This window comes from Anopheles funestus, chromosome X (genome assembly GCF_943734845.2).
Source record: "Anopheles funestus chromosome X, idAnoFuneDA-416_04, whole genome shotgun sequence".
In the NCBI taxonomy this organism is placed as follows: domain Eukaryota; kingdom Metazoa; phylum Arthropoda; class Insecta; order Diptera; family Culicidae; genus Anopheles; species Anopheles funestus.
Window position 1 is genome coordinate 9,942,869 of NC_064597.1, and position 13,606 is coordinate 9,956,474.

Genomic DNA, 13,606 nt, shown 5'->3' on the forward strand with positions numbered 1-13,606 from the left:
CAAGGGATCTATATCCAGTAGAGTTGTAATAACTTGGATACTCAACCAAAGTGAGGGATCTGCAAGTCCATGTCCCGAGTTTCCAATCGTTGTCCTTGCTTCGGTGCATGGGTCTGTATCTGTTAATCCGATTCGAAGTGTCTTGGTTGCTATGGTATTGGAGGTAGCTTGCAAGGCCTCTCCCCTAACCCCCTGTCTCGTCGGAGGGCCTACGCATCCTAGCTGTTTAAAGTCCCGTCAAATGGGACTGGACCCAGCCGTGGATGGAGGACTGCAGCCCTGGACCGAGTTTCCTGGAAACGGATTGGCGACCAGGCCATGTCTACACGACGTGCTCGACCGTGACCAGGCCAGATATGAAGAAGACTCATCCAAAGTCCCGCATCTTCAAATCTACTCAAAGAATCGGATGTCTAGGATCCACTATTCCGAATGACTTCTGTACCAAATTATCCCAAAGTCTTATCTACTGTCTGCAGCGATGAAAATAGTCTTTAAAGATCGTCAGCTTGCACCTCACCTCATATGACATGTAGTGTACAGCTTTATTGTACACTTTTATGGACAAACTTTAAAACTGCATCAACGAACCTAACAATCTTAACAGTCTGCTGAGTTCATTTGCTATTCTTAGAAGGTTAGAACTACCCGCACCTTCTGCTCTTGTCGACGGTTCGTCAAAGTACGCAACAACTTCCACAGCTTTTTTTGTTTGTTGTGTCTCACTTGACCGTCTATTTTGGAAGGCGCTGTCAGACCATCATCGGCTTTGATCTAATTATTATAATTTCGACGCGTACGCTTCGCACCACTACCTCGGTTCAGCCCAATGTCCGTGTGCTGCAAGCCTTCATTCCTTTCCTTTTTTTGCTGCTGCTGCTGCTGTTGTTCTACATCTTTACAAGTGACTTATGGGCGGTCATAAATCAGGGAGAAATAAAAACACCTATATTGCGAACCGTACGGCTAAAACACAGCAACCGCAGGAACCGCTGTTTGCTTTTGGCCGGTTGTGTGCTTTGATGATGGTCTTCTTAGCTTTGCTTAAAGGCTGTTTTTTTTTGTTTTCTTACAAAGCACCAACTTTACCGAACGACTCGATGTCCGGATTTACTGCATCTCTTTCCCAAAAAGCGTACCAACATCCTTCGCGTTGGGTGTGGTTTACTGCCGACAATTGGCGAGTAGGAATTTGCGATCTATAAAAAAAACACAAAGTAACATATAAAGTTTCCTTACGAGACAAAACCAAACTACACCCTAATGCTGTGTTCTTTTAAAAGAATTAAAAAAAAAGCTCGACATAGGTCAATTGATCAGATACTGACAGATATACTGCCAAACATGGAGTGTGAGAATTAAAAAAAACATACATACTTAAACCAATAAAATGAACAAGTTGAGCTTAAAGGGAAGTATTTAAACCGGACCTCTTTAAATATGTTTCCTCTCTCTTGAGGTCCATTATTAATTCATCAGCATTCTCATAAATATATGCATTCATACGAAATATCAAGCTGTAAATGGCAGATACTAAAACTTCCGTACGTTTACAGTAATTAACAATGTAATCTTTTCAGTTAAATTAGACAAGTAACGCATTCAAACCATACAACTGTTTTTTTTTTTCTTTTATTTTCCACTGTTTCAACCATTTCTGGTTTGTTGTCTTTTTTTATTTCATCAGGTGTTAGCTTACAACTAAATAAGATTCGTTCTAAAGTGCGTTCCGAGAAACATAGGAAACACGGAATGGTGAGGAAACACCGATATTTCTGTACGATCTGTCGTTCCCTTCCCGCTTTTTTTCAGTAAGATTCATAATCGACTTATCGTTCCATCGGAACCGGAATACTTGCAGCGGCAAAATCCGCTCTAAAGATAATAACGGATGAGCGTATAACAATCATAAACTACACTAACTACCAAAACGATGAGGATACGTTATATTGCAAATGAGATAGAGAGAAGAGATATAATAAAGAAAAGAGAGAACAATAAGAGAGGAGCAATATTAACGAAAATATAGTAATACAGGTCATGCGTTACGTTTTGTTCGAGATTACAATTTTCTTCTGTTTTAGCCCTGATTGTACCAAAAATCCCATCTGGAGCAGTATCTTGCGTTGCAAAATTGTCATTACGACAAGAAGAAGAAGAAGCTCCGTAGATCCTTTTCGGGCTATCGGTGACAAAAGGAAAAGCTTTTAAAGACCAAAAAGGTCAGTTGCTTTCGAGATTTGAACCCAACCCCTCCGGGGTGGGCATACTTGTTAAGCTATCACGGGTACGGACGAGTACTGTGGGACAGGTCCCAGCAAAAAAAAACACAAAGAACCAAAACGAACATAAAGCATACCACTACAGCCTAATGGAGGGAAACGTAACAAAGCAAAAACAAAGCGATAAAAACCGACCACCACCAACAAGCAGGTTCACGCGATTTAGTTGTCGACCTTTTTCGGTCCGTCGCTCAGCGACGTACTATCAACGGACGGTTGCTGCTGCGTTGGTGATGCGTTAGTGGTGGCTCCGATTGGCGTTGTCGCCGACTCGACGAGCGCAAGCAGCCGTTGGCGGGTTTTCTTATCACTGCTGCACGCACACTGTACCAAACCAATCAAATGTTTCGGCGAGTAACCGTGCGGTTCGAGCAGCCACTGTTCGAGCAGATCCTTCGGCAGATAGTACGCCTTCACGTACTGTTCGACGTAAAGGCGGTGCTCGGGATGTTTGCCACCGGATACAATCTCCAGCAGGGACCAGAAATGGGTAAAATCAAGCTGCATCAAGGCCCGTCCACCGGCCGAGCACTTTTTGGCGTTCGAGAATCTGTGCGGGTAAAGGGAAAGACTTGTTAGTAGTTTCGTTCCACAGCTGGGAGATGAATGTTTCATCAGGCCATTACCCTTCAACGAGCAGATGCGTCAGTACGTGCACAAAGCTATCCCACAGTACATCTTGCGGCAGCATCACGGTGGTGGTTTGTTCTTCCAGCTTCATGGCAAAGTACTGTATACCCTGATAGGATAGAAGGAAGATAGAGGATGAGAAAATCGTACACCCCCGCCCACAAGCGTAAACCACTAGTGTTGGGTAAAGCTGATTCAGATTCATGAATTTGAATGAATCTGTGAACTGACTGAATGATTCTGAATCTGAGTATCAAAGATTCATGAATCATCAAAGATTCATGAATCCTCGAAGATTCATGAATCCACAAAGATTCATGAATCATCAAAGATTCATGAATCCTCGAAGATTAATGAATCTTCGAAGATTCAGGAATCCGTGAAGATCCATGAGTTCTCGAAGATTTATGAATCCTCAAAGATTCATGATTTTGCTTATAAGTCTTGATACGGCCAGACCGTTCTAGCCGAACAAGAAGAAGAAGAAGAAGACGTCAAGATGCGTAAAGAATACGCAAAATCATGAATCTTTGAGGATTAATAAATGATTCATGAATCTTTGATGATTCATGAATCTTCGAAGATTCATGAATCCTCAAAGATTCATGAATCCTCAAAGATTCATGAATCCTCGAAGATTCTTGAATCCTCAAAGATTCATGAATTTTCGAAGATTCATGAATCCTTGAAGATCCATGGGTCCTCGATGATTTATGAATCCTTAAAGATTCATGATTTTGCGTATTCTTTACGCATATTGACTTCTTCTTCTTCTTGTTCGGTTAGAACGGCCTGGCCGTATCAAGACTTATTTTACCACGTAGCAGGATAGTCAGTCTACGGGGAGACGGTCCGGATGGGATTTGATACCCAGTCCTGCAGTGTGTACCGGCGCCGTTTATCACATACACCATCGGGCCGCCCCAAGGCGCAGCAAGGCGCAGCTACACTACGACATTAAATAATTTGCTCTAAACTTTCCCACCTGCTAACAACCTGGGAAAATATTCATAAAAAATGCAAACCGACTTCCATCCACAAAATGGTTACAATTGAAGTCAAGATGCGTAAAGAATACGCAAAATCATGAATCTTTGAGGATTCATAAATCGTCGAAGACTCATGGATCTTCAGGATTCATGAATCTTTGAGGATTCATAAATCTTTGATGATTCATGAATCTTTGAGGATTTATAAATCTTTGAGGATTCATGAATCTTCGAAGATTCATGAATCTTCGAAAATTCATGAATCTTTGACATTCAGATTCAGAATCATTCATTCAGTTCAAAGATTCATTCAGATTCATGAATCTGAATCAGATTTACCCAACACTACTATAAACCACTCTTACCCGATTGATCGTATCGATGTACGGTGAGTGTTGTACATTCACATGGTTTACATCCCACTTCACCTTGGCCATCGCATTCAACACCGCCTGCAGATCGATAACGCGCGCGGTCGAGCACATGAAGATAGGCTTCCGTACATCCGGCACATACTCCGCAGTGCGCACAAGATATTCCCTCAATGCTGCCTGCGTCCAACCATCTTCGCCATCGGTCAACGGTACCGTCACCGTGCCACCGAGCAAACCGCCCAGATAGCTTTCCATCTGTCGGAACTGGGCGACCAGCGTGACGCAGCTTTCGGACGCGACGATACGCTTCTGCAGCCCGTACAGTGTGTCGGGATCGATCAAATCCGGCCGTACCATCTCATCGGACAGGGGCCAAACGCGGCGCAGCTTGGGCAGCAGTTCCGCCTGTATGCGCTGCATGGCGGACCGTAGCCGGGCGCTCGATAGATTATCGCGCGGTACGGGCAAATCGGCCGAGAAGAGATCGTGCGCGGAGTACAGATAGTAGTCGATTAATTCGGCCATCGAACGCACGATGTGGGGCGTGATCGGGTGAAGCAGTTTGCAGAAGTAGAGATACCGACCGATACAGCGCAACACGGTGAGTGAGGTGTTAACTACCACGATCGGTGGTGAGGGTGGTGACTGTGACGGTTGCGTTGGATGGGTATTCCCACTGTGTCTGTGTGGGGAGCCCGGTGAACCGGCCGATTGTTGCTCATTGTTATCGCTACTATCCTCCGAACAGTAGTAGGACGATTCATCCGCAATCCCCGCCAGTATATCCTCCTCCAGCATCGTACTGTCGAACCCACCATCGAACGGGGAACTTTTCTCGGTGAAGCGTAAAAAGTACCCACACGAACCGTACAGTGAGCTTTCGTCCTGCGAGTGCAGCGATGAGGCACTGTCCGGTAGCAGCTCCGTACCGGCCGGGCTGGTCCGGGCGGTGCCCGACGTACCGGCCCCCGTACGTGACAGTGCGTGCCGAAAGTTTCGATACTCCTGCAGCTGTGTTACATCGTGAAAGCTACCGATCGGTACCCAAACCTCATGGTCAAAGAACAGCCCAATCTCCTCCAGGCACGATGCATGGTACCGTTGGAAAAATTCCATACTCTGGCGCTGCATCGCACCGAGCAACTTTTCCGACCGGCTGTCACAAAACTCGCCGCCCACCTTTTTTAGCCGCTGCACGATCGCCAGTATCTGCACGAACTGATCGTACTTGAGGGCGTACAGCCGCCCGGTGCCGATGAACACGCACACCTTCGCCTGAATGTCGTTCCACAGCCGAAACTGTCCACTTTCTAGCTTTTGGCGTATGTACTCCTGCTGAAATGTGGCCGACGAACGGTCGGGCGATGCTTCACCTTCCGCACCGGGTGCTTTTTCGCACAGGCAACGGTTCTGGTGCCAGCAGCGTATCTGATGGTACGATACGAGTATCTTCCAGAACGCCCGACACAGTGCTGTCAGACAGTGGACGTATCGATCCATCGGTACACACTCGCACATCTGTTCGTACGTGAGCTTTTTGCTTTCCTCCACGCTAACTTCCATGTGTTGGCGCAGCACGGTAAAGGCGGCCGTATGTACGGACGAAACGAAGTTCATGTGCAGCTGATCCATTGCGATTAGCTGCTTGCCGAGCAGTTGGTACGCTTCCTGCAGCTTCTGGTAGCGGGCCGGTTCAAACTCGGACGGCATCTCGCCGAGCACACTTTCCAGCTGTACCTCCGTTAGGAGCAGCGTATCCTGCAGCTTGTGGGACAGTGACTCCACGCACCGGTACTGATGAAACCGCTGCGAAAGATTCTTATTTTCGAGCAGTATCGCTATCGCTCCGCCGTAATCTGCATCTGTAAGCCTTCGCTGCAGCCGCTGATCGATCGAACGCATGCTTTTCAGTGCGTTCAGCGTGCGCAACAAATTAACCAACGTTTGGCGCTTTTTGTACGCCGCCAATATCTCAAGATTAGTCGTTGTAAGCAACAGCTTCGAAGTGTCGAGCTTGAGCCGCGCCGTACGACACATTCCAATCGTGTCCCGCAGCAATCGTTCCGTTTCGCGTATGCGCTGAAACTCCTCATCACATGCAGATCGTTGCTCCAGTATCAGCTGTAGGACCTTCTTTGAAATTACACGATGCTGACGCCGCAACACACCCATCGACTGTTCGATCGAACCACAGTCGAGCAGCTGACCGGATTCGGACAATTTTCGTAGCTCGTGCAGTCCCGTATTGCTTCCACCGTCGAAGTAGATCGCTTCAGTCGATTCCAGCACTTCCTGGTCGGAGGCGGCCTGCTCATCCGGTTCGCCCGTCCGCTGGCCCGTTATTTCCTCCGCCCAGTCGTACTGCGGTATGCTGCTAACGACTGCTGTAGGAACGTTTTGGATCGAAGCTTTCGCGTGCCCACCCGGGGCAGGCGTTGCGGCAACACGGGCTACCTGCTGCTGATGCACATAATAATCCGTGAAGCCCATCTTTGGAATCTTTACCTCTTTCTACAATAGAAATAGAAAAATAATTCAATATTCGCAGTCTGGTGAAAGTTGTTATCCAGCTGATCATCACAAACACATGCATACTTTTGCAAACCCACCCAAAAACCGACCAACACAAAACATACAAACCTTTTTGTTGATCAGTTCCAGCACTTTGTACTTGATCTCTTCCACCTTTTCCATTGTGCTGCTTCGGTTTGAGTTGCCTGTTGTGCGTTGATAGTAGTACGTGATCGACAGGTTCGGCAAAGGCGAAATAATTGGTTTCGCTGTGTTATGTTATTGTTGCTTTGCTACCTGCTGTTTGCACTGGTGCTGTGAATCACCATCAAAACCTTTCCTCTTGTTCTACGCCCGCACAGAACTATCTCGTACGCATTGTCACACTTTCACGCCCTGCTTTTTTTTTGGTACTCGTGACCGTTTGCCTAAAAAGTTACTACTGCTTTTTGCCCGTGTTTTTTTTTCCCCCACAAAGCAGGAAAAATCGTCCCCTATGCTCCTAAACTAGCCTAGTGTTGTACATAATCAACACAGCAAATAAAAAGGAAACAACACTTGGCTGTTGCAGTCATACGGTCATACCGTTGCATGTGTTGGTATTGTTTGCTGACATTGTACTGGCCGTTTATATGCGTGGACTCAGCACTTCGCTTCTAGTCTAAAGCACCGTTTACACCGTTCGTGGAAAATATTCAAATTTTAACTGCCAAACGAAACGTGGTAACTGAAAAATGGTTTGGGATTTTATTTTCTTGTAGAATACATTTATCAGTTTATGGTACAAGGGTTTTTTTCAATCATTAAGTTTTCTGTAAACAAATTTTTCATATGAATTTAATTACTCTAAATATTGATATCAGTCAGCCAATTTCCAGTTGATTTTCTTTGATTCGTGCTCGTTATCTCGTGGGCGGCACTGATCATAATTTTTTTTCATACTTTTTTAAATCAGCAATAAATAAACTCAATCAGTGTCATCACTGTCCTCAAAAAAACTAGGAAAGGTGTAAGAAGAAACCTAAAATATAATGATTGCAGGTGCTATTATAGATCATTATCTTCCGAATAGGAGCGGCCTGGTGGTGCATATGATAAACGGCGCCGGTCCACACGGCAGGACCGGATTCAAATCCCATCCGGACCGTCCCCCCGTAGCAAGGACTGACTGTCCGGCTATGTGGTAAAAATAAGTCTAGTAAAGCAGAACTGACCGGCGTGACCTGTAAGGTCGTTAAAAGCCAAGAAGAAGAAGTATCTTCCGAATAACGTGTAGAAATTTATTAAGTATAGCTTATTGCAAATTCGATTCAAACTTCGTCATCATTCAAAAAAGGAATAACGTGCCTTATTTACGCACAATTTTACGGGCAGCCACACTCCTCCACGATCATCTTTGCGAGATCCTGCTTGATGATGCGTCCATCGGGACCGTAAAAAATAAGTGACATCGGTGAATACTTAACCGGCGCGCAGCATTGATGTATTCCGGCCAATCCTGCTCCACCGCCAGCACCAGCAGCACCACCACCACCGGCTTTGTGATGCATCTTGCCTAGACCTCGTCCACCAGCATTACCCTGCCGGCGGTACTGATCGATCACGTAATGATACTCGGAGCTAAATTTATCCGCCAGATGGCAGCTACCCTTGCAGTAGTTTGCGTAGTATCCGTGCGGTCTTATTATCCAATCGTCCCACTTGAGTGCTTTAAAATCGACGTAAAATTTCTGCTTGCAGCACTGTTCGTTCGGTGCCCCGGTACAATCGAGTGCGCGGCGACGTAACCGGCGGACCTGAGTCGTGTCCAGGCTCACGAACAGATGCGGCCGGTTGTAGTCGTCATCCGTACCTTCGCCGTATTTCGCTTTGCGCTCTTGGCTTTTCGGATGCTTTGCCTTTACCATCGATCGTGGTGCTCCGTTCATCATCATCACTGGCTTCTGCTTACGGCTGCTATATAAACCGATGCGCGCGAAATGATGCAGCTGATGTTGGTTGGCCGCATGCTCGAAGATGTGGACGCGTATCTTGTTTCCGCAGCCCGAACAGTCAACGAATAGCTTGAGGCTATCGTTACGCTTTTCGCCGTGCCACTGCCGGACGGCATTGGTAAGGTCGATCTGCTGCCATCCGAGCCCGGACTCGTGCGGGATAGTATGCTTGGCAATCATTTCCGTATGTTTGGAAAATTCCTGGAAAAAATAAGATGCTCACATAATCTTGGGCAGTGACTCTCAACACACGCTGAGCATTGCTTACCTCTTCCTTGCTCATCGTTTCCGCCGGCTTCGATCCGTTGATGATGCGAAACACCCACAGTATCAGCACCTTATTGCCACCGTGAATGCTCCAGTGGTTATCCGTACCGGACATACTGCCTGCACCTTTGTTTGCCTTACTTTTCGGCTTCAGTTTCAATTCTAACCGTATCCAAAGGGTGGCATTGTACACCCGCATCGTCGCATCCATTGACGATGGGATCGAGTTAAGGGAGGGAAACGTAAAGAACTGATGGCCAGGAATAGTTTCACCTTGAAACGATCATAAGGCCACGTTTGTAAACAACATATATTACAAGTCAGCCATATTGTTTACTTATAGAAATTGTAGTAGCCATATTACAGACATATCACATTATGGAGTAAAACAAATGCCATTTACATACTGTTTTAAGACTAGTTTATTACTGTTTCGTACGCATACATATTATATCAGCGGCAGCTTATCAATTTTCCAACAAAAAAAAAGTATTAAAATCTTACCTTACCTGGAACGTTTTAAAAGCTTGAAGAATTTTATCATTTTTAAATCAATGCATATTATCACAATGCGTACTCGCAGTTGATTAGATTGATAGTGTATGTGTTTTACCTTTTTTACCCTGATGCCGGCCTCTATTGGTGTACGTCATGTATCATGCTTCAGATAACTGCGGGGTTGCGAATGATAAGACCATCTACGGTGGGTGATGGAATATTAGCAGCACATCAGTTACTCACCGCAGTTACTACTAGACACATCTTATTCATCACCTTGCACCAACCATGTTGACGACATTCGCCGGAACCTTAAGCTGCCCGGTAGCGATCGGGCATATCTTTCACATACGCGCTAAATCCATTGACGACGCTGAAAGGTAGAGTGGTCCTGTGACCGGTGTCGCTAGCAAAGAACTACTGCTTTAATCTCCCTGTTTGCAATAGGCTCGATATTGGGTTTCAAGCAGACAAGACAAACGATTCGGACGCTCTGTTGCATCTTTCCATACGGTACGAAGATCAACGGATAGTACGTAATGCTCGGTTGGGCGGACAGTGGCAACAACCCGAACAACACAGCGATCCATCGTCGAAAGTGCTTCAACGGATTGTAACTGGTGCGACATTTTGTTTTTTTCATATGTGTGCGGGTGATCTTAAACTAATTGCCAACATTTCCCCCCTCCCTCCACATCCACCAGGTAAGGTGTTCACCGTGTACATACTCGTCGGAGACCAGCAGTTCCACATCGCTTTCGAGGGCAGCCATGTTTGCTCCTTCCCGATCAAAGGCCCGTTGGCTGAAGTGAAATCTATCACAATCACGAAAGACGTCCATCAGGTACTGTGCGTAGACCATCGGCAGTCCTTCCCGTTCCCATTTCCGGCACTGCAGAGCGAGGATAGTTCGTACTACTTTTCCAACGATGTTCCCAAACCATTCCTGCCAGGTATGCCAAACAAAAAAAACGCACTGTTGCTTCGTGCAACGGAACCATGTCTTGCCCAGTGGACGTTTACAAGCAAATTGCACTTGAAGGACACATCATCATACTAACTGCTATCCCGTTCGGGAATCCACGCGGTGGCTTCATCCTGAAGTTTAATGAGAATGGAAGCAAAAAGCAAGCGCTACACTTCAATCCACGCTTTGATCCGCACTACGTGGTCGTCCGGAACTCGCACGCATCTGACGCACTTGAGTGAGATACATATTTGCCAGGTGTACGGCGCGTTCTTCCAGTATAATCTCCATTCCTTTGCCCTCTCTCTCTCTCTATTTTGCTGTAGCTTCCGACAGGAGGAACGATCCGGCGGATTTCCCTTCATTATCGATCAGCAGTTCAAGCTGGCTATCGGGCTAGCGGAGCAAGAGTTCAAGTTTGCCATCAACGGTAGCAAGTTTGAGACGTATACCTACAAAAACAACCGTCAACTGGATGTCCTCAATGGGTTCCGCATTGAGTGTACGAATGGTTTACAGCTTGAGGTTACCGCTGTCGACCATTACTATTCCGGGGTGCCCAACTGTGACGGGTTTGAGGAATACTCCGATCCGGACGTGGACATTATGTAGTGTAAGTTACGCTTGGTGAAGTTAGTTACTTCGTACCGGGTACGATAGCTTTAGCTTATCGAGCTTGAGGCGTGAAAAATACTGACTGTCATACCTATACCTTTTTTTCATACAAAGAGATACTGTAAGCATGCGCCTGCGTTGCGATTAAATCAGACATCAGTACGTCATGCACCAAATTCACATATAATACAAATTTGGAAAATATACATCCACAATGTGACAAACATCTGCAGCAGTTCGTTATCTTGTTTTTTTTTTAATGAAATTGATAAGTGATCACCTTCAGCACGAGTCATGGATGAGCTCTTAAAGCTCTTTAAATGATCAAAGTCTAAATGCATATGCTAACCCCAAACAGCATTGCAAATTTCCCATATTTAAAGAATGTGCAAGCAAGCTTTTGTTATCGTTTCATGGCTTCGGCAACACGGCATGAATAAGCACACCCGGCACGGCTTTTCACCACCACACCCAATGCCATACTATCGATGACAAATTAACCAAACAAGATAAGATAATGCACTGTTCCGATAAGAAATCGGAGAACTCATGCATCAGGTTCACAGTATGAAAGGGGTGAAAAGTATGCTACGTCCAAGTTGGAATACGAGGTCCAACTGCTGGAAGTATTAGTATTGGTTTGTTCGCACAGGAGAAACAATGAAAATACCTAGTAGCGTAAGAGACACTTTGCTTCTATTCATTGCCGCTGATCAATTGCCTTACATGTCGTTTACTTCCACAGATACTAATGTTACTGCTGATTGTTGGTACGGGAGCGCAAGAAATTTACGAAGATGGATTATCCATTTGTGACAAGTGCACCTGCGTGATCGCGAATAAAACGTCCACCGTACTGAGTTACGACTTGCTCGACTGTTCGCGAAAAAATCTAGTGAACATGATCGACATCTGGCCGGAAAGATTCGTCACGACCGATCCAGATCGGGAGATTGTCATGTCGTTGTCCGGCAATAACATTACCAAGCTACAGCAGCTGCCTGCCACCAACACGACGCTGGTGTTTAGCTGTCGACATTGCAATTTGGAAAGTTTAGCCGGTGGTCTGTTTATAGATACGGCCAATATTTTGCGCGTCGATCTCAGCTTTAACCAGCTGTCCGGTGATTCACTCAGTAGCGATGTGTTCCGGGGACAGTACAGCGAAGCAGGCAGCAGCAAACCATTGCTGTTGGACGAGCTGGATCTGGCATCGAACGCGATAACACAACTCCAGGATAATGCATTTGAGCATATCTTTAGCTTGCGCCATCTGTCGCTCGCTCGGAACCCGCTCAGGCAGCTAACGGACAGTACGGCAAGGGCGTTAGCGCAGCTGGTTAATTTGGAACACCTCGATTTATCGCACAGCAAACTAACTGATATTGATGAAACGGTGTTTGCTGAAATGCACGCACTCAGGGAACTCTACATCCAAGGAAACCTTTTTACGACGATACCCCAGGCAGTGTATCAGTTGGTATCGTTACATTTTCTACACCTTGCTGAAAACCCTATTGAAGTGCTTAACTTTGCTCAACGTGAGTAAACGGAAACTAATTATTTAAACAGTGTCATAATTCTGTGTTTCTACTGTTTGTAAACATTCCTTTACTAGCACTAGAACAATTGGTTCTGTTGAACGTAAGCAGTATGTCAGTAATGCATACCGTCGAGATTGAGTCTTTTCAAAACGTGAAACTACTCAAAACATTGATAGGACGTAACAATACGGCGCTGGAAGTGTTTGACTTGACAGTACTGCAACACATATCCTCCCTGAAAGAGGTAACGTTCTATCATATATCGCAGTATCCACCTTTACTAAGTAACTACTTTTTGCTTTCTTTTATTCAGTTGGATCTATCACAATCAAATCTTAAACACCTACGAACACCGGTTGAAAATGGTGCTACCGAAGAGCACGAGGACGAGAGTGCATATAAGAATGCACTGGATGTACTATTGCTGAGCGATAATCCATGGCACTGTGACTGTCCCCTCCAGCGAGTACTGAAATACGTACATTTTTCCAACGAATTAGACGATGATGAAGACGATGAAACGCGTTGCGAAACACCGCACATGCTAACATCGCTACACCTGTCGCATCTAATCCACATCGAGGTGTGCGATCAGCCAGTACACGATGGACCAAACAATCCGGTCTACGAGAAACCCGCCTTTCTACGACCAGGAGCCATCTTCCTGTCGCTACTGTCGGTAGGCATCGTGGTCGGACTGGGCATCATTATAGGACTAGTAATTGTGTGTCTTAAACGAAGGCTCAAAACCCAACGGTTGGGATTTACATCTCCGGTTCGCTATACATCGGTAAGGGACAGCACAACGTCTGCTGTTTATCAAACCTGACCTGCCGTAGGATGAACAAGATGAGTTTTCTGTAAAATAACAGCAGTAGTAAATTTTTTAACCAATTGTATAATAACTATGTTTATTATGAGTTTACACCCGGTGG

The 13,606-nt window shown here is 45.7% G+C and overlaps 4 protein-coding genes across 6 annotated transcripts; 2 read left to right on the forward strand and 2 right to left on the reverse strand.

Moving 5' to 3' along the window:
• Positions 1–263: 263 nt before the first annotated feature.
• On the reverse strand, positions 264–7,451 carry LOC125766032 (syndetin). Its single transcript, XM_049431613.1, has 5 exons — positions 6,916–7,451; positions 4,267–6,786; positions 2,909–3,021; positions 2,418–2,832; positions 264–1,199 (listed from the first exon to the last, which is right to left on the reverse strand). The coding sequence occupies exons 1-4, from the start codon at positions 6,967–6,969 to the stop codon at positions 2,445–2,447; spliced, it is 3,075 nt and encodes a 1,024-aa protein (XP_049287570.1). The 5' UTR covers positions 6,970–7,451; the 3' UTR covers positions 264–1,199; positions 2,418–2,444.
• A 594-nt stretch (positions 7,452–8,045) lies between these two features.
• On the reverse strand, positions 8,046–9,741 carry LOC125766129 (inhibin beta chain). Its single transcript, XM_049431808.1, has 2 exons — positions 9,049–9,741; positions 8,046–8,981 (listed from the first exon to the last, which is right to left on the reverse strand). Exons 1-2 carry the CDS (start codon positions 9,256–9,258, stop codon positions 8,151–8,153), a joined length of 1,041 nt encoding a protein of 346 aa, XP_049287765.1. The 5' UTR covers positions 9,259–9,741; the 3' UTR covers positions 8,046–8,150.
• A 74-nt stretch (positions 9,742–9,815) lies between these two features.
• LOC125766115 (uncharacterized) lies at positions 9,816–11,353 on the forward strand. Of its 3 annotated transcripts, none has more exons than XM_049431789.1 (5): positions 9,816–9,925; positions 9,993–10,165; positions 10,250–10,498; positions 10,588–10,750; positions 10,839–11,353. In XM_049431789.1, the coding sequence occupies exons 1-5, from the start codon at positions 9,834–9,836 to the stop codon at positions 11,122–11,124; spliced, it is 963 nt and encodes a 320-aa protein (XP_049287746.1). In that variant the 5' UTR covers positions 9,816–9,833; the 3' UTR covers positions 11,125–11,353. The 3 variants fall into 3 exon arrangements, with proteins under 3 accessions (XP_049287746.1, XP_049287753.1, XP_049287736.1); XM_049431796.1 differs by having other exon boundaries at positions 9,993–10,162; positions 10,247–10,498; XM_049431779.1 differs by having other exon boundaries at positions 9,993–10,498.
• A 121-nt stretch (positions 11,354–11,474) lies between these two features.
• On the forward strand, positions 11,475–13,576 carry LOC125766093 (carboxypeptidase N subunit 2-like). The gene is made up of 4 exons (XM_049431697.1): positions 11,475–11,805; positions 11,873–12,668; positions 12,746–12,915; positions 12,985–13,576. Exons 1-4 carry the CDS (start codon positions 11,788–11,790, stop codon positions 13,498–13,500), a joined length of 1,500 nt encoding a protein of 499 aa, XP_049287654.1. The 5' UTR covers positions 11,475–11,787; the 3' UTR covers positions 13,501–13,576.
• Positions 13,577–13,606: the final 30 nt, after the last annotated feature.

Coding starts and splice junctions, on each gene's coding strand:
- LOC125766032 (XM_049431613.1), bottom strand. CDS start 6,969: ATGGAAAAGGTGGAAGAGATCAAGTACAAAGTGCTGGAACTGATCAAC. Junction 6,787..6,915: donor TGGAACTGATCAACAAAAAG/GTTTGTATGTTT, acceptor TTTCTATTGTAG/AAAGAGGTAAAGATTCCAAA. Junction 2,833..2,908: donor ACGCATCTGCTCGTTGAAGG/GTAATGGCCTGA, acceptor TTACCCGCACAG/ATTCTCGAACGCCAAAAAGT.
- LOC125766129 (XM_049431808.1), bottom strand. CDS start 9,258: ATGGATGCGACGATGCGGGTGTACAATGCCACCCTTTGGATACGGTTA. Junction 8,982..9,048: donor AAACGATGAGCAAGGAAGAG/GTAAGCAATGCT, acceptor TATTTTTTCCAG/GAATTTTCCAAACATACGGA.
- LOC125766115 (XM_049431779.1), top strand. CDS start 9,834: ATGTTGACGACATTCGCCGGAACCTTAAGCTGCCCGGTAGCGATCGGG. Junction 9,926..9,992: donor TCCATTGACGACGCTGAAAG/GTAGAGTGGTCC, acceptor TGTTTGCAATAG/GCTCGATATTGGGTTTCAAG. Junction 10,751..10,838: donor CACGCATCTGACGCACTTGA/GTGAGATACATA, acceptor ATTTTGCTGTAG/CTTCCGACAGGAGGAACGAT.
- LOC125766093 (XM_049431697.1), top strand. Junction 12,669..12,745: donor AGTGCTTAACTTTGCTCAAC/GTGAGTAAACGG, acceptor TTCCTTTACTAG/CACTAGAACAATTGGTTCTG. Junction 12,916..12,984: donor ACATATCCTCCCTGAAAGAG/GTAACGTTCTAT, acceptor TCTTTTATTCAG/TTGGATCTATCACAATCAAA.